Raw genomic sequence first — 26,055 nt, 5'->3', positions numbered from 1 at the left:
TCTCTCCTCTGATCAAAAATGTTAAATATCAGCAAGTTGCTAAATGATTTTATTAAATAAAGGTGCGGTGTCTGTAGTGTCAAAGCGGCACGCTCAGCCTGCTGGTAAGATTTGGCTTGTTCTCGCCAGCTGCTTTTCTTCTGCGCTGCTCCCTCGACTGCTGACAGGTTGGGCTGTGATTAAGCTGTCATGTTTAGTGCACGTGTGAGGCAAATAACCCTAAAACTCACCCTGAAGACTAGATGACAGCTGAGATCAGGTCCTAGTAGACAAGGTGCAAATGCAACCCCTGACACCTCCCGCGATAAATACAGTGTTTTCCTACTTAAATACGAGCTTAGCAGCTTGTGTAGCTGAGTTTGTTTAAGCTGGGACCAAAATAAGTTGAAGCGTTACAGAAGCCTTGCTTGGGTTGCTAACCAGCCCTGCGCTGGGTTTAATTGCTGTTTTATTGTTCTCTCTGATATATCAGAAAAGCCACTTCTCTCTTGCAGATAAGTATGCCGTTCGGTTCATCCCCCATGAAAACGGCATCCACTCAATTGACGTGAAGTTCAACGGAAGCCATGTCGTGGGCAGCCCTTTCAAAGTGCGTGTTGGCGAGCCTGGCCAGGCGGGCAATCCCGCGCTCGTCACGGCGTACGGATCCGGCCTGGAGAGCGGTACCACGGGTAACCCTTCTTTTACAGCTCTGATACAGACCTGTTTGCACTTCGGCTTTCTGAGAGAGACAGAAGCTGTTCCTAAGCTTATTTTTACATGACTTTCCGTGCTAAGGCAGCTGAACTAACCCACATTCTCTGCCGACCTGGGCGCAGGCTAATTTTGCTTTCTCGCATGCTCCTCAAGTCTTATAACCACGACAAGCGAGTCTGCAGGCTATACTGAACCTTAATGAACTTAAAACCTCTGTAAACCAGCAACTGCAGCACAAGTTCACTTGAACTGGTTAGCAGCTGGGCTACGACTCCGGTTAGCTTGGCTCCACGTCGGTGGTCCCTCGGAGCTCTGGAGATGCTTTGGCTCCGTTCCACACATGAACATGACGTCTGCAAAGGCCGGAGGCTTTTGTGAATGCAGATATTGAGTTGGCTGTCTAGTTGAAGGAGTCTTGTTTAACTTGCATACCCCTCTTAATTAAATGGGCATGAGAGTGTACCCAGTTACCTTTTCTTCGGTGCTTGCACCTCTAAGACATTTCAAGTTAAATGCATCTGATGTATATACTCCAGGGAGTGTGGTGGGTTGTTGTGTTTGCAGTGTGCTATACGTGCTTCAGGTGCAGCGTGAACGCTGACTTTTCTTGGAAATCTGACACTGGGTTATCTGCTGTGGCTGCCCCATCTGATAGTTCTCAACTCAAGAATGTAGAGTTTAGGGTTTTTTTTTTCATTTATATGATTTATGGTTTTAGTAAGAAAGTATGAAAACATTCCAGGATATGCACTTTGATTTATTTAATTGTGTGCTTTCTTGGGCCACACACAGAGGTGAATAGCAGAGTAAAACTGGTGGGTTTTTTTTTCCTTTTGATATGCAAGGTGGTAGCTAGTTCCTCTTATCCTATCTACTGCTGTCTTTCGTGGATTCCCTTTCATACCTTTTTTCTCCCTGGAAAAAAAAATACTGTAGTTATTCAGTCAAAGCTTCTGCTGTTCTGGAGAAACCAAGCAGTTGGTTTTGGAAACCTGTGGATATAGTATATTAAAAAAAAAAAATTACAGCCTGTGCTGCTCTAATAGGTGGAAACAAAAGCACTCATTAATACTAGCCACTGATGCATCAGGGACAGGGGAATTTTTCTCCGTCTATAAAGGTGCTTGGGGTTGTTTTTAATCTAAATAGACTGTTTAACTTCAGCAAAGTTACTCTGTGCCCCCTTGTTGAATCCTGGCCACTGCCAAAAGCTCAGTGCCCTGGGAGCTGCTGAGCAGCGTTTCCGAACAATGATCTAGTGTAGGGGTTTCAATAGCCGATGGCTGAGCACCTGAAACGTCCCCCCGGGAGGGGTGCGCGTCTGCAGCCTCCAACAATGCGAGCCTTCATTTGGGGCACAGGGAGAAAGCAGTGACTTCGGAGCAAGAAGTCTTCAGTGAGAAGCTGTGAAGCTTGCTGGCTTTGGAAGTTCATTTTCCTCTGGTTGAGTGGTGCATATTGCAAGCTGCCTGCCTTACCTCCCAGGCAGGCGGTGCCAGTGAGATTTACAATGAGATGGGACGATCCTCCCTGGGAGCCGGGTTCTTCCAGCGTTGCGACACAGCAGCCTCTTGTGTGGAGAGGCTGGGAACTTCTCCCTACTTTATCAACCACGCTTGCGTGTTTCAGTCGCAGCTGTAGTAAACTTTCCCATAACCGTCCTGGTTTGATTGAGCTCAGGCACTTTATTCCTCCGCAGCAGTGTCTGATACAACAGCCCAAAGATCATAAATATTTGAAGCTAGAGTTTGACAGTAAATTATTTGGGCGCTGAATGCCTTGCTTAATTTTTCCTTGTGTTGCTGGCATTGTGTCATTGGCTTAGTATTAGCAGCAATAATTCAGCTGTGTTAACCAGATGCTGTAATTAAACAAGCTTTTGTTTCCACAAACTGCTTGGAGTGGTGTTGCCGAGCAGTTCAAACACCCCTCTCCTCCAGGAGATCTCCCGCCCCTCGTCCCCCTTGCTTTCTTGTGGGCTCTTTGCTGCTGATTTACGGTCCAGGCAGTGAGATGGCTCCGACCTTTCCCGAGTTCAGCCGTGCGGGAGGCTGTGTCGGCGCAGGCTCTGACGCCCAGTAGAAAGGCTCTTGTTCCAAGAGTTTTCTCTCTAAGCCGGTCTTTTGATGCCAAAATCCTTCCATTTTGGTCCTAAAGGGCTCTCATGACCCCTTTTCCGCCCGCCGCGCAGTCACACAACGTGAGCGGAGGAGGGAGCCGGGTGCCGGCGGGGAGACTGCGGGGGTGCAGAGCCCCCAGTCGGGGCTGACCCATGCGAGGGGGGAGGTGTGCTGTCCCTCCCTCGTCTTGCACCAAATTACCCGTTCCTATTTAATAACAGGCTGCTTTTGTAACATCGGGTGTGAGGAAGAGTGTGTCTTACTGTGCTACGTCTTTCTAGGATTGCAGTCGGAGTTTTTCATTAACACGACCAAGGCTGGTCCAGGTACCCTCTCTGTTACAATTGAAGGGCCATCAAAGGTGAAAATGGACTGCCAGGAAACTCCAGAAGGTTACAAAGTCATGTACACACCCATGGCTCCAGGAAACTATTTAATTGGAGTTAAATATGGTGGACCTAACCACATAGTGGGCAGCCCCTTCAAGGCAAAGGTTACAGGTAAAAAGCTAACCAGTATTTACTGTGTGCCTGAAGTAGTTTGTGTCATTCAGCAAGTATGTCCCTCCGAGATAGTGCGGCATTCAGGTCTAGATGCCCAAAAACATGAGAAGTGAAACGTTTCTCCCTATCGCCTCCAAAGCCTAGATGAGGGATCTCAGGAGAGGCTACAGGAGCATTAGTCAGGGAGCTTGCCAGCTTGACTCAGTGGAGAGCCATAAAACAGCTTCATGGGGGAATATTAAATCCTGACCTAGGGCTAGGGTTGCACTGGCAGCAGGGAAATATGACTTATTTACCCATGTTCCCCCCTAAAGCCTGAAACCTGGTTGCCTGTAGCGTAACTGATGCCCCTCTTGGTCTCATTTTGGTGCAGGTGTCACCTAACCAGAGGTTAGTAATGTCTGGAAGGCTTTTAGATGATGTGAGGAAGGCTGGTTTAGGAAGCTCTTTCTCTCTTCAGTGCTGTGTTTAAGCACAGACTGGAGTTGATCTCTGTGGCTGCCCCTGAGCTAGCGAACCTTCTCCTGGTGCCCGTGGCACGGTGATGTTCTTGGGAGCGGACGGTAGGGACTGCGCTCCCCCGGGCTGGGACATGCTCTGCTTTCAAAATGGGTTATTGCAAAATTGCACCTGCTTTTCTGCCAACTCGAGTAATTTTTGGCATTTGGTGATTGGAGCACAATTAACTCTTCTTAAGCGGCCAGCTTTGCTTAATGAATCCTGAAGTTCCTGTGGTCCTTTAACCACTCAAGGGCTCTGGGGTGGGATTGTTGCCAGCGTTGCTGGAAGACGTCGACTTAAAAACCCAAGTAGGAAATTGCTCCTCTCCGAAAATGCATTTTGGATGCAGAATGCATGCTAGTCATTAGGAGGGTTTTGAAACCTCCTTGTAAATGCCTTTCAGATGGGGTGAATCTGAATGTCAGAAGTCTTTTCTGTTTCCAGGACAGCGACTGGTTAGCCCAGGCAGCGCCAACGAAACTTCTTCCATCCTGGTAGAGTCGGTGACAAGGTCATCGACTGAAACTTGCTATAGCGCCATTCCCAAATCCACCTCGGATGCTAGCAAAGTGGTTTCCCGGGGAGCAGGACTCTCAAAGGCTTTTGTGGGTCAGAAAAGCTCCTTCTCTGTGGACTGCAGCAAAGCAGGTATGGGTACAGGAACCAGCTGGACATCAGGGTGGTTTAGCTGTACATTTTTTGCCCTAAACCAACTTGCAAAGTTAAAAATACAGAGCTTGAGCTGATGATCTGGTTCTAAAGAAAAACTCTAAATGCTACACAGTGCTCACCAAATCAGTCCTAATATAAATACAGAGGCTGTAAAGATGCCAGTTCCTCTCCAAATGGCTTTATCTGAGCCAGATGTACCTGAAAGAAACCACAGGGTTATGGCATGAGAACAAACAGGTTGCTGAACTTAAGTAACCCTCGTGGTGCATTGTAGCATGTAATGCAAGGTGTTCCCGTAAGCCTTGAGCGCTGATCGTCATCATCTGGGAGCTTTGCGGTGGGTGGATTACAGACCAGCCGTGTTCACTGGTCTCTGCTATTAACTTCTACTGAAGTACTTGAAAAGCAGTGCCTGCTGGCTTTCACGAGCAGTGTTAATGTCTCCTGTGCTCTAGTTAGATAGTGGTAGCCTGTCAGGTCTGGCAAAATGCACAAATAAACCCTTGCTTGTAGGAGGTTGAAGGCTTTTTTAAATAAAATTCCTTCTTATACCAAATTAGCTTAGCCGAACCTCAGACTACCACTCTGTGAATTAAAATAACAAAATCTTTGTGTTATGGAGTTAATGTTATGGTACAACCATACTTGCTTATTTAAGCTTAGGAATGCTAACAGTCTGTTATTTTGCTGTAGGTTCAAATATGTTGTTAGTTGGCGTCCACGGACCTACAATACCGTGTGAAGAGGTATCCATCAAGCATTTGGGCAGCCATCAGTACAACGTAACGTATGTCGTCAAGGAAAGGGGTGACTATATTCTGGCGGTGAAGTGGGGTGACGAGCACATCCCCGGGAGTCCCTTCCACGTCACCGTTCCTTAAACTCGTCCAGCGTCAGAGTTGATCGTTGTGTTTGCAATTCAGATGTAGAGTTATACTGGGTGCAGTCCTGTTGCAAAATGCAGTATCTAGATACACACGGCTCACATTTCAATACAGCCAGAAGTAAACTCTGTAACTTTATTTTTTACAAGCATTTCACTTCTATCCTACTTACCAACCTAACGTCAGTCTATTTAATGTCCTCCTCAAATTGTACCTTTGCAGTACTGTCTGGGTCACTGTTAATGTTTGGAGAATCGTGGATAACTAGACACTAATTTCCCTTGCGGATGTTGAAGACTTTAGATGTTAATTGAAAACTGGAATTTGTCTTTGTAATTGGGTATCTTAACTACTGATTTTATTTGACTGGAGACTTTACGTTTTAGTTATGGAATATGACTTGGGCTGTCCCCAGTTCAAATTCTTTTCTGTAAAGAAATGAGGTAAAACTGGTACTATAATAGGTGCCTTTGTATACTTGATCAATTTTAACGCTTAACATTATAAAAAGCTACTAAAAGTGGCTTTACCACTCAAATTTAAAATGTTTTTGAAAATGCTTTGCTAATGGTTTACATCTAGGAAAAGTTTCTTTTATAGCAAACCAAAAGCAGACTGAAAATGACTTCCTGGAAGCTTTCAGCCTTTCTGTGTTAACGCTTTGTAAATCTAGACAGGTAGCTTTTTGGCCATGATGCTAGCAATGTGGTTTTTAATTAGCTTGGGATTCTGGTGAGATTTCTGTAACTTTACAGGTGACTCCCCACACTCTTTTTGATTTATTTTAAGAACCCTCAGTTTGGCTGGGTTAAATAAAGCCCCTAAACTTGCCGAGCCAGGCGTAGCTCTCGCCTGCGTGACCCAAGATTGATGCAGGTCAGAGCACAGCGGTGCATTGGGAAGATGATCAGCGGTTTCCCTGGAGGCTGCGGGCCAGGCGAGTGGCTGAGATGGTGCAAAGAAGCCAGCCTGGGGATGGGACCCCACATCTGTGGTCGGGGATGGGGCGGGAGGGAGGGCGGGCGGGCGAATTTACCAATAATAGCAATACCAATCAACAAACCTGTCTTTGGTGCAAGTCATTTTATTATATCTCAGTCCAAGGACATGCCTGAAGCACACTCACCTCTCCTGAAAATCCCCTTCGCGCTGCAAAAGCCATCCCTGCTGCAGGTCAGGGAGTGAAAACTTCCATGATAACTTGTCTGTTTGTCCCGGATTTCTCCATGCTACTTCCCAAGTGTGTATCTGAATTGCTGTCAGCTGCTGGGGCTTTAGTAAACTCTCCAAATGAGCTTTAACTCTGCGATTAGGAGAAGGTAGGATTTCTTGAAAACCTGTTGAAATGTCACTGTCTGTCCCTAGGGGGAAGTTCACGCTTACGGTTCTGTAGTTACGTGTGGATGCACTACTTCCAGCACAGTCATTGCGGAAATAAAGGAAGGTTGGGGTTTTTTTACTGTGCTTTTTTTGTGCCTTAATGTGAAATGCTCACAACATTGTAAACTAGGAAGTAAAAACAAAATAAACTGGAATAAAATGCAGGATTGTAAAATTGTATCTTATAACTTATTAAATAGAAATGTTTGCTTCATTAAAATGTGCATGTTAAAAACAACATTGGATTCTTTTCATATGTAGTCAGTAAAGTTCAAACTAAAACTACAGCATGCAGCAGCTTCAGGCAGACGGAATAACCCCCGGCCCACGAGCCGTGCAGGTAGCCGTGAAAAACTTGGCCATAACCTCAGTGCCTTTTTTTTTTTAGTTTTTCTCAAAAACTTTTTTTTCCTAAAACAAAATGTCTGGCAAAAGTTTAAGCCATAGCATAAACGTGCTGGGTGGCAGCAGGTGGAGCGTGAACAGGGCATGACACGGCCGTGCCGGTTCTCCCCTGCGTAGACCCCAGGAGCTGGGGCAGCGGAGCTGGGGACCGGCCTGTCCCCGGAGGTGCCGGCAGGGTTATGGGTCTGATCCTGGGGTGCTGCCAGTGGCCCCCCCCCGGCTCCTCCAGGCTCCCTGGGGTTGTTTGCAGAAGATGGTTCCCGGCACGGTGCTGCACCTGGAGCCGGCCAGCTCCGGCACACAGCCATGGAAACCAGCAGATGTTTTCCCAAACATGGCTCCCACTGGAAGCCCCGCTGAAACCTGAGACACAGCGGCTGCCAAGGACTTTCCTGCCCTAGGTTTATCAGATTATTTCCTTTTTATAGTTAACTGTGTTTCATTAGCTTTGTGCTATGTCAGCTTGAACCTCCTATTTAATGTTTTTAAACAAAACAAATCAAAAAAACCTGGATACAGCTGTTGGGTTGAGTAAACCTGAGAGCCTTGCGTCTGTGTAGCTCCTGTTGCCCAGTAAACCTGCTCTTGTCTGGCCTTCTCTTGCCTGTTACCGCTTGGCTGCTTTGGTCCAATCACACTGAAATTAATGGGAGTTGTCTCTGAAGTTGGTGGACCCTGATTGTTACCTTGTCTGAGGTTACCTCCAGCAAAAGCTGAGCTCCATTTCAAACGAGCAATTCTGCCCTGCCTGGGCACCGAGACCTGTGGGGTGGCCACAAAAATTAACTTGCTAAGTACAGCAAGCACCTGGTGGTGGGGGTTAGAAGAGCTTTTGGTGCAACTTGGCTGCATCGATCTTCTTTGGCAATGACGTTCAGCCAACTCCACCAGCTTTGGCAGCTGAGAACTGACTTTGTGTTGGGCACAAAGCGGTGATTTGGGGGGACCATGTTCTGCTTTTGGTCTTCGGCACCTTGATGAAGGTTTCCATTTGCAGTGCCCACCTTAGCAGGCAGCTGTGGGGCTGGGGTACCAGCTTACTGGTGTCCCAATGCCTCTTACTGGGTAGACTTGCAATGGTGTGAGATGCATTTTCTTCATTATTTGCAAAGGACTGGTGTGGATTTTTGCCTCTAGCTGTGGAATTGGACTATGCTTTTTGGGTTATTTCTTCTGCCAATTTGGTTGAACTTAAGTTCTTGTTCTTTGTTTATAATCTCTCTCCTTGGTGGTGGTTTGCAGTAGGATTTGGCCTCCTAGTACCTGTGTGTCCCACTGGGAACTCCTCCATCCCCTCTTAGCTGGCCCAAACTGTCCTGCGAGCACTCGGCTAGATCCGGCAGTGCCCTTGGTAGCCAGCTGGACCCTTGCCTGCTGGAGGCCGGTGACCCAGGGCAGCCTGTAATAAGTCAGGGTACCACGTAGAAAAGCCTGCTGGGGCCCACTGCACCTCCAGGAGGTTCACCAGGCGTTTTTCTGGGTGGTGGAAGGTAAGTCCCTGCAGCACACCAACCCAGAGACGGTAACTGTCAAGAGCGTCCCATCCCCATGTCTGGTATTGGTGGTTTTTGATGTCAGAAGTACTTGTTCATCTCAGTGGGCTGGGGAGGGGTCTTTGGAGATGATTCCTGGAGCTGGAGCTCCTCACAACCTGCACACCCAGCCTGTCCTTCACTCCACCCTGCTCAAGTCCGTCCTGTAGCAGTCCCCATCCTTGTGCTGTACTTGTTCCTCCCATACCCCAGGGTCTCGCCTGCGTTTGCTGCCCACTGGCTTTCTCCTTTGGTTTGGGGAGCTGCTGGAGTTCCCTCTTCAGACCCCTCTAGGTGTCCCTGGCCTTGCCTGGGATGGCCATAAAAATATCTCGTATACTCTAAACTGAGAATTGCATTTGGTCTTGTGCAGCTCTAGTACAGAAAGGAATCGGGAGAGCATCCACCACTTCTCTTCCGATCAACGCCTTGGAGGCCGCTCCTGGGGGGAGGCGAGGTGGTTGATGGCCGCTCCACGCGCACATGGTGCACTTAAACCTGCTGACAGCCCGGCCCTCGCTGTCTGCGCCGCTCACAGACGTGAATGGACGCCCTTTGTTCTATTGTGCCCGATACAAAAGGTGCAAGAGGTCTCGTGTTGGCTGGGGGAGGCAGCTGCTACAGGCCCGGCTCTGTCAGCAGCAAGGTCCGGGTTTGCTGTGGGCGTCCTTCACGCTGGGCACGAAGCTGCCTTCTGCAGGGCTCCGGTGCCTGCCCGTGCGTCGTCCTGGGGGAACGCCCTGGACACGGGCACTTCCAGCCGCTGATCCAGCGCACCCGCTCCGAAGCTTTGCCTTCAGAAAGGCACTAAAATGTGTCCTAACTCTTCTCTAAATGTATCCTGCTGTGGCTCCAGGGCTGCCCCCGGGCGTGGGGGCTGCGGGCACAGCGAAGGGGGTGTCTCCTCGCCCCTGCTTGCTCTCCCCAAGCCCGGCTTCGCACACCCCTCTGGAGCAGTGGCTGCGGAAACAGGGTTTCTCTCGCATTTTGTCTCTCTACCTACCAGATGGCCCTCATTCCATGGGTGGCCGTGTACGTGCTTCATTTTAGTCTTTTGAGTGGACTCACTGATTTTTAAGCAATTGCACACATAAGTAAAATTAAATGCACGTTCATAGTGCCACGCTGTGACTTCTTTGCCCCAGCAATACCCCAGAAACTTTTCAAATTTGCTTCAGCCTTTTTGAAATAAAATCTTAAAGTACGGCTCCTTCCAAAAGCCGTGATGCGGTGTTTTGGCTCGGGTCCTTGCCTCGGGCAGGGGAGACGGCGATCCGTCCGCAGCCTGGTACAATCTGGTCTTCTCCTTCAGCATTTGCATGCGGGTGTGATAGCTCTCATGCCGTTTGTCACCCGCTGTGTTCTTCTTGCAATATCATAAACACTGGATGGTACTGTTTGGGATGCAGCACCGAGTCTTGCTTTATTAATGGGCTTAAATCGTGTCCCCCGTGGTGCCTGTGCCGAGGGGTGCTGGTGAGCTCGCGGCAGCTGGGGCATCTGGTGACCGGCGGGGCTGAGCGCGGGGTGCGCGGGCAGAGTGGGGGCTGGGGGTACCTCTTTGCCCTTTGCAGGATCAGTGTAAGTGATTATCTTTAATAAATTACAGATATATATCTCTTTAAATTATTTTAAATTATTTAGTTTATATATAAATTAAATTTTAATTTAATAATTTAAATTGTTTTAAATTATTTAGTTTATATATATCTTTAAATTATTATTTTAATAATTTAAATTGTTAAATCTTTAAATTATTTCAACTTTTAAATTAATCTTTGGTTTATTTTAAGTATATATAAAATATATTATATATATCTTTAATATATTAAACATAATCCTGTATACTTAATTTTTCCGGAGGTGTTATTGCAGCAGTAAGTCTCCAGTCCATGCCAGGCCTGGGCTGTGCTGAGTACTTTGGATCTCCCTTCACCCACCAAAGAGCACGGAGCTGCTCTGACGTTTATGGGGTGTATTCGGTGGTGGGGCTGTGGCTTAGCAGGACTCCGGTTTTGGTCAGATTATGCAAACCCTGTAATTAGTTTTTCCTCTAATTGTCTGTGGAAAGCGAGATTGTGAAGTTTCCAGTCCAGAACCTGCTTTTTTCTCTACTCACTTTTAACTTCTAAATGTATTTGTTTTAAACAGATTTGATTTTGTTTTCAATTTTTTTTACCCCACGTTGAAATGTACTTGCAGTACAGACATTGCACCTTTCTTACTTAAAAAAAAGGAAACAAACTATGTATTAATCACATTTAAAAGCCTGTCCAAAGTGGTTACATATAAACAGACGTCACTTGACAGAAACTGGGATGGAGTTGCCCGAAACTTAATTCAGGGAATGGCACAATGCTTTTTTTACACAGTGTTTTTTATTTGTTTGAAGAAAGACTCTTTCCAAAGCATTTGTTATCATGACAGCTGGCTGCGCCGCTCGCTCTCCCGCGGGCCAAGTGAAAGCGGTTGGCCAAACCAGTTTGGCCTCTGCCAGGTCAGGGACAGCTCAGGACCCGCTGGCGCGCAGGGGACGGGGTCTTGCAAAGCTGCTGTCAGCATCCCCCGGTGTTTATTCTGTGCTCGGTGCCAGCTGGCTTGGAGGATCTTGTTTTTCTTATTTTGCTTATTTTACACATCTCCTGTCCACATCCAGAGTAGCAGAAAGGAGCGTCTGAAGTTTTGCTGCCGGCAGCGGCGGTGCGGGACGTGCTGCCGGAGCACCCAGCCCCGCCGTATGGCTGCGGGCCGGAGCAAACCCGCCTGGTACCCACGCCTTTCAACATTGAACTCCCCAACTCCTGTAAGCAAATGTTTATTTTAAAAAATAGTTTTTCCCTGTGTTACAGTAACTTAGAGATATTCCCATCCCCATCCCTCCGCGAGGTGCCACATCTTCACGGCTCCATCTGAGCTGGAGAGGAAGCAGCAGGATGGGCTACAGCAATTTTTTTTCTCGGCAGCCTGCAGTAATCGTTAATATTCAGCAGGTCCCTCTCGCAGAAGGTTATCAAAACAGCCCCGCTGCCAGCTCTCCCTCTTGTGCGGGGCTGTTTCCCCGGGGCCTCCTGGGAAAATGCTTTTAAATGGCTTTTCAGAATTTCTCAGACTTTCAGAGTTAATTTTCATAGCTGTGAATTTATATTGCGCACTTAGAAAAAACATTGTCACTAAATCAGGCTGGATTTATAGCTTGTGTCGCTATTAATTTGACCAGGATTTAAAGCATATTCTTCATATAACACAAATGAAAGGCTAATATATGTGATTTTTAAAAAAATATTTGATAGGCAAAATATGTTTTAGCAGGAGGTGACAGCTCTTTCCTGTGATGAACTGCCTTTCTGCAGGACCTTGGTACTGCAAACATTTACATCCATGCTTGGCTGGAAACCTGTGAATCCTTCGAGCCTCGTGGAGGAGCTGACCTTGCTGGGAGGGTATTTCTTTCTGACAGTGATGTCCTGCTAGGGTATTTTTTTTGGGGGTGGGGTGGGGTGGGTGGGATTTTGCATCTGACTTCACTGAAAATGGCTGGGGTCAGGCCCCCCTCCCAACTGAGACGCACAGAAAGTGGTCACATCTCAAATGCCAGCGCTTGCAGAGCTTTTCAGGGAAGGTTTCTGGTTCCTTTGCCAATATGGAAATTAATTCCTATAAATCTGTCTCACGACTAATAGAAAATACCCTGCAAACACCGACAGCTGAGGCACTATATTTAAAATGACACATGAAGTATTTAACCTTGTTTTTCGCACCGACTAGAAAACCAGACTGCACAGAGAGGGCATTCATAGTTTTATACCAGGTGATAGTGGGGAGGTTGTGTCGCTTAACCCGCAGGACGGTGGAGAGGAATGTGGGCTAAACCCGGCCCCGGGGGTTGCAGAAAAAGTCCCCGATCCAAATTTCAGTTTCCCCAGCAGCGGAGAAGGGGGTCGGCGGCATCTGCCGCAGGCAGGCACGGCAGAGAGGGGACGGTGGCGCTCGTGCCGGAGCGACATCGCATCGCTCCCAAACCCAGGTACAAACGGCCAAAGGGCAAATGCAGACACCGCAAGACATCCCGAGGGGCCAGGCAGGCTGGAAAGGCTGTGATCGCTGCTGGACTAAACCAGCCACCCTGATGCTCTTGGTGCAGGTATGGCAAGGGACACCAAGGCGGTGTCCCCTGGGTGGATGTGCCCCGTTACCTGCCAGCACCTGGTCCTGGGAGCCGCTGCCTGCAAGCAGGGCAGTCTTGTAAAGGCCATGGCAGCATGTTTCCTAGTTAAATAACTGCGGGCAATGAATAAAAAGGCCTGGAGCCAAAAAATGTGCTACCTTTTTGTTGCAAAACTCATTTACAGACAGAGTGAGACAGGGACACTTTGGGGTCAGCTGCGGGCCAGCTCTCGAGAGTGAATAGAAAAGGTCTGGAGAGAGGCACATACGGGGATGCAGATCTATGCGCTCCCGGCTAAGGATGAAATCGTGTTTCCTTGCTGCAGCTGGATTTGCCGGCTGTGCTGCGGAATCTGGGTCTAAATACCGTGGGACCCCCCAGACGCTGGGATTTATAGCGGTGCCACCAGAGGGTGCCCTCATAATGTTTAATGCATGCGCGGCTCATGCATCGCTCATACACAGCTCATGCACGGCTCCGCAGCGCGGGGTGGCGAGACGCCCTTGCAGAAGGGAGAAACCTGCGTTATCCTGAGCAAGGGGCTGACACAGGTTGTGGAAATACTTTTAATGACCCATAGGCAGAGAAAAAAAATGTGAATTTTCTATTTGTTTTCCTTTTTGAATAAAAACAGGGAAAAGATGACTGCTGCCTGCACCTTCTGCTCTCCATCTCCTTGGCTTGCTTGGCAGAGAAAAGCCCCACCAGGGACCACTGAGCACTGTGCTACAGGGAGATTGAAAACAAGCTCCCCGTGGGTGCCATGTGAGCACTGCCCAGGGACCCCCTGCTCCACTCTTGGTCCCTTTCCGTGGCGGATGCTCAATCAGTGAGTGGCCAAGTCCAGCCTGGGGCACCGAGCTGCTCCCCACGATCCCTCCAGACGCCGAGGGAGCTGTGAAGCAGCCAGGCTTGGACCAACTGCTGGTTTCGGCAGTCCTGCACTGGTAGACTCTTTGATTTTTCTGCCTTTGGTATTGCTATCAGCGCTACCGGCCCTGCTGTGCAACAGCGCAGCACAGCCTTTCTCGGGGCTGCAGCTCAACTGCTTGCTGCATGTCTGTATGTGGCCATACATCTGCGTACATCTGTACGTCCAGACACAGGATGCATACGGGTCCCAGCCCAAACCCCATCAGTTCTGTCTTTGATTCACCCATCACCCACGTGGCAGAGAAGCAGCAGGAGCTTTGGAGGGTGCTCAGGCTTGAATTGCTCATGTTTGTGTGTATTTGTGCACAGTTAAACTTTCAGGAAAGCAAAGCAAATGTGGATGTAATCCCAAATAAGAGAGGCTGGGCTGCATATGGGTATTGCTGTGCCAAAGGGCTTCAGAGCTGGGGACACTTGCCCTGATGCAGAGAGGGGACAGTCCCCGGTCCTGCTGACCCCTGTCCTTCTGTGCAGTTCGTTAAACAGCACATCCACCATGTTTGTCTGGTTGATAGTGGTTTATATATCATTTCTTAATGCTCCCCTGGGTCTCTTGCCCTGTGGCTCAGGCAGAGAGGGTTGGGGCCCTCGAGGGTTAGTGGGGAGCAGTGCCAAGGCCAGGAAGAGGACACAAGCGCTGTTCAGATGAGTCCAAGGTGCAGATGGACAAACCTAGCCAGGGGAGATGATGAAGGTTATGGAGAAATGGCAGTCCAGTCTCAGGCTGCTGCTGTGGGTTCCTGGGGGTTTCCCTGCCAAGGGACTCGCTCCCCCAGGGCAGCAAAAACCATCCTCGTGTGGGTTTCCGCAGGGCGAGGGGCAGCCCTGGCTCCATCCCCAGTGCCGGGCAGCAGGGACCTCCCGTGGGGCTGGGGAGGGGGGGTCTCTGTGGGGCAGTGGAGACCTCGAGTCTGTGGGAATCAAGGATGCCTCTATCATCCTACATTGGAGAAGGGTTTCCCAAGGACCCAAACCTGAGGGATCGGGGGGTCTTAGCACTTTTTGTTCAGCTGGACCCTATCTGCTCTCTGTTCTCGCCTGGCCAGGGCTGCTGTGGAGGAAACAGAGTTTTCAGCTTCTGAAGAGCCTCTTTGTTTCTCTCCCAGCAGATCTGAGACCTGGCTTGCATGAGACGAAGTCTCTCCAGGCCATTTCGGATTCCCAGTGTAAAACTCCTGGTTGATCATAAATAAAGCTCAGGAAGCCTCATGCATCTAAAGAGAAACTTTGTTCTGGCTGCAGAATACATCGAGGCTCCTGCAGGCCGGGAGAACTGAAAAACCCCTTTGCAGTTGGGACAACTGGGTAATGATCCCATGGTGGGAAAATCTAGAGAAAACAAACTGTTAAACATTATAGGATGTATTTACAATATTGTCTAATGAATGTATGGAATATACACGGGAATACCTATAGAGACCAACTATGCTGACCGTACAAGCTTTGGACACCTCCCAGCCCCTATCAAACGCTACGAACCGAGCGCAGATGCTGTCTGTCTGCTCTGAGTCCCACAAAAGTGCGTCCAGCTCTCCACGGAGCAGCATCATTTTGCATTAAGATGTCTCCCTGCCGGTCAAAGGCTCAGCCTCTCTGCAATAGCGTCTGCAGACCGACAGCCGCTAACACCATGCCTGAGGCTGCAGCCGCTGCAGCAGCTACTCTCTGGCCACGTCTCTTATCTTCAGATGCTGGGTAAAGGATTATATTCGATGTCGCAAATAAGGACAAAGCTTTTTCAGTAAAACTTAGTCATATTTACTTATTTTTAATGATTGAATATATCCATTCTTGCTTTCCTGGGGTGTGATTTATTCCTTTGTGCATTGCTTCTTTCTGAAAGCCAAAAGAGAGTGGGGACGTAGGACTAAGATGTGAGGCCAGAGACTTAGACTGATTTCAGCTTTCACATGGACCATTGCTGCTGTCAGCCAGACAGTGGCATTTCTATAAAAATCCCAATGTAAATATTTGTTTTAAATCAGGCTCTTTCTCTCCTTTTGCCTTGGCTGGAGTATAACCGAGGGAGCTTATGAAATGCTGTATCGTTTCAAGATTAACTGCTATTGAAAGTTGGTGGGGTTATTGTCTGCCCTCCACGCCTCCCCCTGGGGATAATCTCCTCTTGATTTAGTTTCTTTCCTCAAATTCCTTCTCCCCAGACAGTGAGTTTCGCAAAGGCCAAACTATTTTTCTCCCTAAAAGCGTATCTCGTCTGCTAGCCCTCCCTGCCCCGTCAGCAGAAAACCCGGGGGGTGTTGATGGAGGGAGATGAATATTTGTCTCTACTAACAGTTGGATTATTCCCACTTTTCAGATGCCATCTGTGTGACAGGGTTTGGTTTGCACTAAATACAGCCTGTGGGCTGAGCTGAGAAAACACATCGCTGCAGCACTGTGTTAAATAATCATCATTAAAGTCTGGTTCATTGGAGAAATTTAGGCTGCCATAGAGGTTTTTCGGGGGAGAGATGCAGCTCACTTCCACGTCAGGATGCTGAAATCAGATTTTAATTTAAGTTTTGCTCACGCTCTCTGCTGGCAGCGCTGACCTGGGATCCGCAGGACTTCTCACCCGCGGATTGCAGGCAGGGTGGTGGGGTGGGAGCTCTGTTCCTGCTGCTCCCTGGCTGGGTTAGTGCAGAAAAGGGGCTCTCACTGCCTGTCCTGCTGTCTTTTCTTTCTGTCTTTCCCCAAGCCCTTGGTTCTGTGAGCAGTTTCAAACCCAGACCGAGCAAATACTCTAAGTTCAGCAACATTTTACATTGCAAATCACCAGGCACAGACCTGGGTCCCACTGGTCGCGGCTCTGAAGCACCCACACACGCACGCGTGCGATGCGGAAAGGTCCTTTTAATCCCTCTGCCCCTGCAGAGGAATGGCAGAGCTCCGGAGCCCACATGAATGCATGGAGATCCCCGCTCTTCAGCCCTTACAGGTGAAGCACACAGAAGTATTTTATTCTCGCAGTAGCTCTTTACATTTGGGATCAGTACGTAAGTCCAGTGTGCTGCTTCTAGCTGATTTATTTTCATGTACAGTAAGGAAAATAACCTGAAGGTTTAATTCACCTTCTTACCCAAAATATTTGAAGTTTAACAAATATTTGGGGCTTTTTTCCCACTAAATATTGCACTTGCTGCGAGTATATCTGCACTAGTCTTCTACAAGATCTGTTGGCATCCGTATATTTCCACACCATGCTCATGAGCTCAGGTGGCGGCTCTTTCTTGATCTCCTCTTCTTTGAAAACTGCGATTTCAGCCAGTTGAAGAAGCTGCCTCTTGTTTTTAACTCAAACTCTATAGGGAAGTGGTCGCTCACCCCCAGTGCCTGCAAGACAACAGCACAGAGGGGTTGGGAGCCGGCTGCTGTGCTCTTTCCAAACCTTGCCCCCGGGGGTTTCACCGTGGCGGTGGGGAGGTGGATGTGCAGTGGTGGATGTGGGGAGGTGGATGTGCAGTGGTGGATGTGCAGTGGTGGATGTGCAGTGGTGGATGTGCAGAGGTGGATGTGCAGAGGTGGATGTGCAGTGGTGGATGTGGGGAGGTGCAATGCGAGCATTGCATCACTTTGGGAGGATGCAACGGTTTTACGGACAAGACCAAGTTCAAAACTGCCTGGATATCATTGGCTTTGTGCTCCTGTGTTAGCCCTTGCCCCACTGCTGCGGAGGCCATGCTGCGCCTACCTGTTCCTCGGTCATCTGAAAGTCCTTCTGGAAATCAAAGATGTTGACAGAGTGTGGCACAACGGCATGGACAAGTTTCTGCCCGCTGACCACGATCCTGCAAGGAGCAAGGGCACAGGGTGCTGCTGTGGGGTGACTGACCAGTGGCAGCCATGCTGCACCAAGCCAGTGGCCAGAGAGGTGGCCTTGATGGAGTCACAGCTACGTATGGTTTGTCCTTTCCCATGGGCTGCCTACTTAGAGATGCCAGCACGTGCTTTCTGCTGAGTTTGGCTGATTGCTGTCCTTGGGAGTGAGACACCTAAGTACCTTGACGCGTGTTGGCCTCGGAAGCCAAGCTTAATGACTTGTATCTAAACCCACCCCAACAGTGCTGCAATGTTCAGAGCTGTACTTGGGACACAGAAATCAGAGGACACCAATGATTGGTGAAGTCCTGCTTTGATCCAAAAGCTCGTTCTGCAAGAGGTTTAACTGGGCTCTAATAAGCTGCTGTATTTATTGTCCCTGCTGAGGGGGTTGCAGGTAGCAGCGGGACTCGCCACGTGCCCAGGGAAGGCGAGGCGTCCCACCTCCTGAGCAGAACCGGATTTTGCATTTGCCAATCCAAATTACGAATGCAAGAGCAAAAACCATGGCGCAAAGCCGGCACGGAGGAGGCAGCAGCGCCTTCCGCCTGGCGTCTGCAGGGCTCTGCAGATGAGAAGTGCTGCGTAATTGCCTGTCATTTATCTCCACCTAAGCCACAGCAACGGCTGGTTCTTGCATGAAATCTTGCCCTTTCTGCAAAACCGCTTGCCAATAAGCCTGCAAAGCGCTTTGTGCTCCTGACTAGAAGTATTCAGATCTCATTTCCCCCTGGACACTGCTTTATCTTTGAAGGCCTGACAGTCACTGAGCTTTCCATATATTTTTTTTCTGAGACAGCCATAAACAGGGAACGGTTTGGCAATGAACCCTTTACCTGTCATACGGGCAGCTTGTGCTTCTCTTCACCGTTGTGTCATTTTTGTCGCTGATTAGCCAGACGAATTCGGAGTAAGTCCTCAGCCGGATGTTCTTCCACTGCTTTTGGGGAACGTAGCTACATCCAGCATTAAAGTCCCCCATGAAGATGAAGTTCTGGAAGGTAGGAGGGTTTCAAAAGTAATCATGAGGACAGCTCTTCAAAAGAAGAACGGCAAGGGCTGTTAGGGTCAACAGATGCTCCCAATAACCCATACAGCTCAAACAGCGAGCGCTTATTGAGTGCGGTGGGGCTTCTCCTTTCTGCTGGGCGCACCACCAAGGCATGCTGATAAAACAGCAGTTTTATCGGGAGATCAAGTTTAGTGATTAAAGTGTGGAGAACTCAATGAAAATATGTCAAAGAGATACTCAAAATCTGGGGCTTGTTATCAACAGTTTTAAGATTATCGGGCTGTGAATAGTGAATAGAGTGCCAGGTGACTCGGTACCAAAGCCACTGTTAGTAACGTAGATGTGTCAACTAACCTCAGTTTTCCAGCGCTTTTTTAAGTCTAAATAGACATCATAGAGCTCATCAATCTCCCGTACTGCTGTCTCCGGTGTGGTGTGCAGAGGGATTATAGCAAACTCTTTGACAGCTTAAAAACAAGGCAAAAGAACAGGAAAAAATGTAGTGGTTAAACCACACTGAATCACAAAGAAACAGAGATTGACTTGGAAGCAAGAAGGTTTTTCTGAAGAAGAAACAGCTTCTGTTCTGGCTGTGGATCAGAGGCGTTTGCTGTGTAATTGCACAGTGCTCCCCATCAGCTGCCCAGCCGACGCTGAGCTGCGACGCGGTGAGGTGCTGTGTCAGGGCAAGGCAAACCCTGCTCTGACACCCACGGCAAAGCTGCTCCTGGGGCCGTGCCAGCGGCATGGAACGCATCCACTAAACCACTGCCCATGGCAGCGGCAGAGGCTTTCCTGGGGCTGCCGGCCGCGGGGCTGCGGCGTGCACCGAGCTGCAGGTGATGCCAGAGGCAGCAGCCCCAAAGGCAAATGCTGCTCTTGTAAGGAAATGCAGCGCGGGGTCAGGATGCGGCCCCTTTCGCCTGCCCCCACCGTGTGCTCGGGTCCAGCTGGCACCGTCTTGCTCCGTGAGACTCGCCAGTGGGAGAACAATTTGTTTCTGAAATGTCTCACCGGTTTTTGGAGACTGGAACCAGATGGCAAAGGGCTCTCTGGAGAAGGCATCCTCGTCCCCAGGCTGGGTGTCAGGGTACTGGTAGGTTTGTTTCACCGATACCAGATGTTGCCTGCAGCAGAATGAACAGGATAGGGGATTCACGCTTCTGGCTCACCGGGATGTGTCCAACACCAACTCCATGCTCTGACCTGGACCCCGGGCCATGGTCCAGGATGGATACAGCCAGGCTGGTGGCTGCGCCTGGGACGATCCCCACAGCCAGGCACAGCCCATCCCAGCCGCACAGCCGGCACCTCTCCAGCTCCCTCGGAGCACAGCCATCACCACCATCTCCAGCCCGTCTCTGCAGGGCTGCGACTCAGGAGGGCAGGGTAAGGGGCTGGCTCGTTGGCGAGGGGAGCTCGCTCACCTGTAGATGAAGGCGTACTGCTCCTTGTAGCTCCTCCTTCCCAGCCTCTCGCTGACCACGCAGCTGTATTCCTCCTTTGGCCCCTTCAGCTGACTGGAAGGAAAGTGGTGAGTTTATTTCTGCATTCACGAGGGGCTGAGGAGGAGATAACTTTGCCTGTGCCCACGGGTACGGGACGTTGCCTGCCTGACCTCAGAGGCAGGCGGTAGAGACAACAAACCCTTCTCTGGACCTGTGGTCTGGAGCTGTGCTCCATCGCTGGCTCTTTCCCTCTACCCCCTTATTGCAGCCTCTGCCTCCTGTCAGCTGGGTCTGACGCCCAGCCAGGCGGACGCTGCTCTTCCCTCCGGACTGTCAGGCCAGGCAAGCAATCCCCGATGGAAAGCAATTCCTAACCCTGCAGAAAGGCAGCTGCCCGGCCGCAGCCCGGCGCTAGCCAGGCGAGGGCCTTTCCCTCCCTTCTGTTTTCCTTTGAGAATTAATCATCTTCAACAAATTGAATCCACCTTGGTTATTTTGATCTAAAAATACGTGTTCTACAGTGGTTTGGGGCTGGCTTTGCCCCTGGCCTTCAGCGAGGCTGCCAGAGCCTGGTCCTGCCTTGGCGGCTGGGACAGAGCCCAGACCCTGAGCTTTCGCCCCGGTAGAGCGGCGCTGAGCAGAGCACGGGCTCCTGCCAAGCATCTTTCCCAATATTTGCCTACTTGGCCATGGCCACCCTACCTGGTGAGCTTCTCCACCAGGAGAGGACAAACCCGGTTCTTGCTCTCCTTTATTTCCATCAGCAACATGATGTCACAGCGAGAAATGATCTGCAAGGGGAAGGAGCAGAAGCAAGTTTGCACATGGTGGGTTTTGGAGGATTAGAAAGAGGTTAGAAAGAAGCGGCTACTGGTGTGGGGGAAGTCCTTTGTGGAAGAAGCAGCGCCCAGCCTGGGGTCATGGGAGGGGGGCACCCGCCGGAGCAAAGCCCTTCTGCTTTCGGAGCTGCCTCACGCCCGCGCAGGAGCTGGGAGAGGGAACTCGAGAACAGAGCGGTTTTGGGTTTGTTGAAAAACTTCTGCGCCTGCCCCTGAGGAGGAAGCGTGGAGGGGAAGGGGCTGCGAGAGCCGCTGCTGCGAGCCCGCTCTCCCCCCGCCACTGCTGGGGTGCTGCCCCCGGCCCCCCCCACCTACAGGCGGTCGCGCTTTTCTCCCCTCCTGCCCCTTGCCACGTAGGTTTTCTTCTCTGCTTCGGACCAGTGCTGCACACGAGCATCCCAACTCGCTGGGTGCCCAGATGGATGTGGCAGGAGGATTTGGGGGGCATCAAGGAGAGCCTGTTTGCGTCTATCATCAATCCACTGCAATGGTTTCCATCCTTTTTCTGGTGTATATGCCCCTAACGTCCCATCGCTATTCCGAAAGCTGCGTGTGCCGTCAGCATTCGCCTGTCCCAGCCATCTATTGCAGACCCCTCTGAAATAGCCCGCAGAGCCCAAAGCGACCCCCGGTCTGAAAACAGGGTCCCAGCACCCGTGGGCTGCCGCACCGCAGAGGAGCCGCAGGGTGCTGGGGAGCGGGGGGAGGCTGCCCCAGCCTGGCTCAGCTCCCGCGGCCGGTGCTGGGATCCCCCGTGGGAAAGCCCGGCTCACCCCGCAGCCGAGCATGCTCAGGGGCTTCCTGCTGCCCACGGCTTTGTCACTTTTCCAACTTTGCGGGTGATATTCGTGGAAACTTGTAAGAAATTAATATATTGCCCATAATTTAGTATATATTGCCTATAGTGCTGACAATATAGGAGGAACAATCCAGAAACACAAACCCCAGCAAACGTCTCTTCTCCAGCTGTTTGCAACGGAAGGATTAAAGCCCAACTAAACAGTGGCGTTCCTCGCTGCTGCCGTTCGGCACAGGCAGCCACCCTGCTGACACCGAGCGTCCTCCGTTACTGCGGCACCTCGGAGGGGACTTGCAAAAGCCGAAGTCCAAAACATGGTTCTTTTAAAAAGCTGAGTTATCGTCAGCTGCTGCAGAGGAAGCCTGATGGTGAGGGTTTATTTACATAAATTAGCAATCAGGCTTTTCAGTTTTGTACCACACTCTCATATGATACTCTCTGCTGTCCTGAGAATACGTTTAATCAGACAAGAATATTTCAGAATAGTTAGCGCATAAGCAAGGTAAATAATGTATCACAAAACAAAGCTCTGTGGATTCAAAGTGAACATTATTTTTACTGCGCACAGAGGTTTTCCCCCTTTCGTAACTCCATTTCCAAAGGAAACAGCAAATGTTGTTTCTGTTATATTCCCATGCAGGCTAAAATAACAGCAAACCCCCTACTCAACCACAGGCTGATTTTTACTTTAAGAGTATAAAATGATTTAAATTATTAACTCTTTTTTTTTTTACTTGAAATTCAACTCTGAAAAATAAATAATGTGCAAGATTATGTAGCTAAGAAATCCTCGGACAGCTCAATGTCTGTCTCATCCAGGCAAATGAACATACCTTTACCACGGCATCGACGACTTCAGGTCTGGCTATTTTTGTTTCTCCAAAAGACCTCACATTGAAGGAGCAGATTTTTAGGCTCAGAGATGGGTTGAAATTGAAGAGCGAAAGCAAGATGAAGAGCAACATCTTCAGGGACTTGGACAAAATGAGTCGCTACGAGTGTGGCTATAAATATATATATGTGCGTGTGTGTGTGTTTGTGCATCCGTCCCTCTGTGGCCACTTGGGAGGTCAAACTGAGCAGTCAGCTGTGTCGATCACGAACATGAACAGCAATCACTGTTTCCTCCTCTCCCGCACTTCCATCTCCCAGCACAAACAGCATGGAGACTTTGAACTTCTGCCTTGGGGGAAAACCGGCTCTTCTGAGCCAACCTCTCCATCCTGGAGAAGCAACTGCTCCGCCAGACTCCAGCACCCCTTCTGACAGGGAGGCACCCGTTGTGGGATGCCTGTCATGCCTGGGCACCAGCCAGGACCACCCCGGGCAGTGCCGGGCTAGGACCGGGCTCCCTGGGCCACCCCAGGCGAGAGGTCAAGAGCCTGCAGGACCAGGAGGTGGATGGGGCAGATGGTGAAAGGGTCTGGGAAACAGTGGTGGGGAGAGAGGGGGTTCTGGAGGGCACTGGTGGTGGGCACGAGAAACCCCAGTGAAAGGCAATGGTGGTGGGACACCCTGGACATGGAGGTTTTGACAATGTCCAGTTCTGGTTTTGCCTTGGTCGGGAAGTCATGCTGCGAGAAAGTGATAAACCGTCCAGCGCTCCAGGCCACGCGCTTTTACCCGCTTCTCCCTTCGCCCAGAGCTGTGGTGTGCCCTGCTGCGGGACGGTTGCTGCGGGACGGCCACATTCATTTGCCCTCAGTTAACAGGGCCCGCTGGCTCAGCCGCCGCGGTGCAGCCTAGGGGCAGGTACGTGACACCCCCAGCTCTGCCCCCCAAACTCCCGGCCAAGTGTCCCCAGCACAGCAGTCTCAGGCTGGTCACCCAAGGTGCATGCACGTGGCGGAAGGGGACACATGAGTTTGGCCAAGACGACACTCGAGTGAGGACGCTGCAGCGGGGGTGGCTTTTGCAGGGAAACCATCCCCTGCCCTCCCTTCCTCCTCCGCCGTGTGCCAGCCCTCAGCCGGAGATGCATTTGTCGGCCCACGATTTGGTATAATGGTGGGAGATATAACAAGAAGTCAGGCTAAATGGTGTCTTCAAGTGTCTTGGATTTTTCTCCCTGTGCTTAGAGGGTGCTTTCACATCCTCTCTCCTTTTCTGAGAACAGCCACAAAGGCTGCTTGCACCCCGCTGCCCTGCCTGCATGGCCACCTGTGCAGATCCAGATCCAGAAGCACCAGTGCATGGCTCCCCACCCTGTCTAAATCAATTAACCAGGGTCAGATGGAGCCAGCACAAAACACAGCGCATGGGGGCTCCCAAAAAAGCAGCATGACTGACCGCGGTGAGCTCCCAGTCTTGCTGGGGAGGTGGCTGCAGCTCTCCAGGGTGCGTGCTGCGAGCGCGGGAACGGGCACCACAAATCCATTTTGGCTAGACAGGGATTTGGAGCAACTGCTGCTCGCGAGGGGCCTGCTGCCACGCTGCCCTGGTGCCTGCCACAGCTTTAGGGCTTGTAAATCTCCCGCCTGACCTTGCTAAAAGTGCAGCGTGAGCCAAGGGCTTGTGATGGTGGCTGCAGCCTCGGGGTCAGAGTCATCAAAACCCGGAGCTCCCCCCAAAACCAGGCTCGCTTTGGCTACCCTGGCGTCAAAAAGCAAATGTTTGTTGTGGTGCCTATGAGGGCTTTAACCCTGAACCGCGGGGACCCGCCTTCATCGATGCCGTGTTTGTCCCCGGGACTGCTCGCTTATCAGCCTCCCCTTTCCCCTCCACCCCAGGCGTTATCAGCAGGACAGGCAGAGCCACCCTCAGCAGGGACAGGCAGCAGCGAGGCGACCCGCGGGGGGGACACGGGGAGCTCACGCTCCTTTCTGCACCACTTTATCTCTCTGTTTACTGCACTTTCTGTGCATGTACTCTTTGCTCCTTATCAGGCCATAAAACCCGCTCGATGCGGGCTCGCGAACCCTGACAGTTCAGGGCTGTCCTCGTCTTGCACAAGAGGGGTGAAGCTGCTGGTGAAACCAACCTGGGTTGGGTTTTTGCCCCTACTCTGAATGATGCTGGGTGAGGGACACCACCTCCAGCTGAGCAGCACCTGCGGGATGTTCCCTAATAAAGCCCCTCCTCAGCCTCTCCCTGCTCCCAGGGGAGAAGAGGCCGGTGATGAGAAGAGGCAACACCAAAGCCAGCTTGGGCAAGAGCTTGGAGCAGGGAGTAGGTTCTGCCCAGGCCCTGCCTGCTCCTCTTGAGGGTCCTTCAGCCAAGCGTTGCTGACAGCCTGTGCCGGGCACGCGGGGGCTGTGGCTGGTGCGTTGCTACCCCTGGAGCAGCGATTCAGCCCTCCGTCATCTTTCCACTCCCAGGAAGGTGCTGGGGGATGGATGGGGTGGGATGTGGCCCCATACCATACGCCTGCTTAGGGTCCCCATGGGACAGCGGGGACATGAGGCTCCAGCATCGACGTGGGGGTTCCTCCTCTCCCCTCAGGCGCAGCCGCTTCCTTTCGGCCACAGCCCCGGCCGCGGGGCACCCGCGGCTTTGTTTTTGCTGGCAGAGATGGACTTGGAGGATCTCTGACATTTCCTGTGCCTCTCTGGGAGGGCTGTGGGGAGAGACTGCGGGGAGCCCACATCCCCTTCTGCTCTGTTCTGGCCTTGAAGGGCAGCGGGACTCACGGGGTGCTCCGTGGGGGGGAGCTCCTGTGGACACGAGGTCGCCCTGGGTCTTCACTCGGTGCCTGAAAATAACACTGAAGCTTTATTTCTCCTCCTGTGGGCAAGACGTGGTGTCTGTGTGCCGGCCGGGGTTTAGCGCTGCTGGGGACACCAGCGCTGCTGTGCATCTTCTGCAAAGGGCGCAGAGGCTGGCCCAGCCTGCCCGAGCCCTGGCCCGACGGGGTGTCCTTGCTGCCCCATTAAGCACCCCCATAAGCCTGTCCCCCCAAAGGGGAGCGTGCGGCTCTGGGGAAGCGCTGGCAGCGTGGGCAGAGGGTGGTGGTGGGGTGCGAGGGGGTGGTGCGGGGACCGGCACCTCCAGGCTGGTGCTCCCCAGATGCCACCACAGCTCTGTTTTCTGGACAAGGGGCCCACGTGCTCCCCTTCCCATGTGCCAGGCTTTAAGGTGTTGGGTGTTTCTTAATTTTTATCATTTTTACCCGAATTGCTGCTCTGTCAACATCCGCTGCAGCAAGGGGAGGTCTGTGGGAGAAGCAGGAAGGGGCAGCCCCAAAGTCACCAATGTCACTGTAAAAACAGGTTCCTTTGGGCAAAAGAAATGACCTTTGGGCTCTCGGTGACCTTATCACAACCATCAGGCAGAGTATTTTATCGCGGTCTCCTGGAATTTCAAGTTAATAAGTAGCAAAGCACTCGGGCCATTTTGTGTTGCTAAAGT

At 50.9% G+C, this 26,055-nt stretch overlaps 2 protein-coding genes across 7 annotated transcripts in view; one reads left to right on the top strand and one right to left on the bottom strand.

Annotated features, from left to right (window-relative positions):
* The window catches only part of FLNB (filamin B), a 73,328-nt gene extending 66,334 nt beyond the window's left edge, over window positions 1-6,994 (top strand). For 4 of the 5 annotated variants that reach the window (XM_075158968.1, XM_075158965.1, XM_075158964.1 and 1 more), the window contains 4 exons: window positions 495-671; window positions 3,098-3,316; window positions 4,265-4,468; window positions 5,186-6,994. In XM_075158968.1, coding sequence (XP_075015069.1) covers window positions 495-671; window positions 3,098-3,316; window positions 4,265-4,468; window positions 5,186-5,373 — 788 coding nt within the window. In that variant the 3' untranslated portion in view covers window positions 5,374-6,994. The remainder of the gene's footprint in view (window positions 1-494; window positions 672-3,097; window positions 3,317-4,264; window positions 4,469-5,185) is intronic. The other variant, XM_075158966.1, reaches the window with a different exon arrangement.
* Window positions 6,995-15,543: 8,549 nt separating this feature from the next.
* On the bottom strand, window positions 15,544-24,150 carry DNASE1L3 (deoxyribonuclease 1L3). Of its 2 annotated transcripts, none has more exons than XM_075158961.1 (8): window positions 22,542-24,150; window positions 20,773-20,861; window positions 20,050-20,142; window positions 19,637-19,749; window positions 18,977-19,089; window positions 18,447-18,604; window positions 17,483-17,579; window positions 15,544-17,124 (listed from the first exon to the last, which is right to left on the bottom strand). In XM_075158961.1, exons 1-8 carry the CDS (start codon window positions 22,671-22,673, stop codon window positions 16,996-16,998), a joined length of 924 nt encoding a protein of 307 aa, XP_075015062.1. In that variant the 5' UTR covers window positions 22,674-24,150; the 3' UTR covers window positions 15,544-16,995. The 2 variants fall into 2 exon arrangements, with proteins under 2 accessions (XP_075015062.1, XP_075015064.1); XM_075158963.1 differs by lacking the exon at window positions 22,542-24,150 and adding an exon at window positions 21,853-21,989.
* Window positions 24,151-26,055: the final 1,905 nt, after the last annotated feature.

This window comes from Calonectris borealis, chromosome 10 (genome assembly GCF_964195595.1).
Source record: "Calonectris borealis chromosome 10, bCalBor7.hap1.2, whole genome shotgun sequence".
Taxonomy (NCBI): domain Eukaryota; kingdom Metazoa; phylum Chordata; class Aves; order Procellariiformes; family Procellariidae; genus Calonectris; species Calonectris borealis.
Note: the sequence above shows the minus strand (reverse complement) of the source record. Positions and strands in the feature narration are given on the sequence as shown.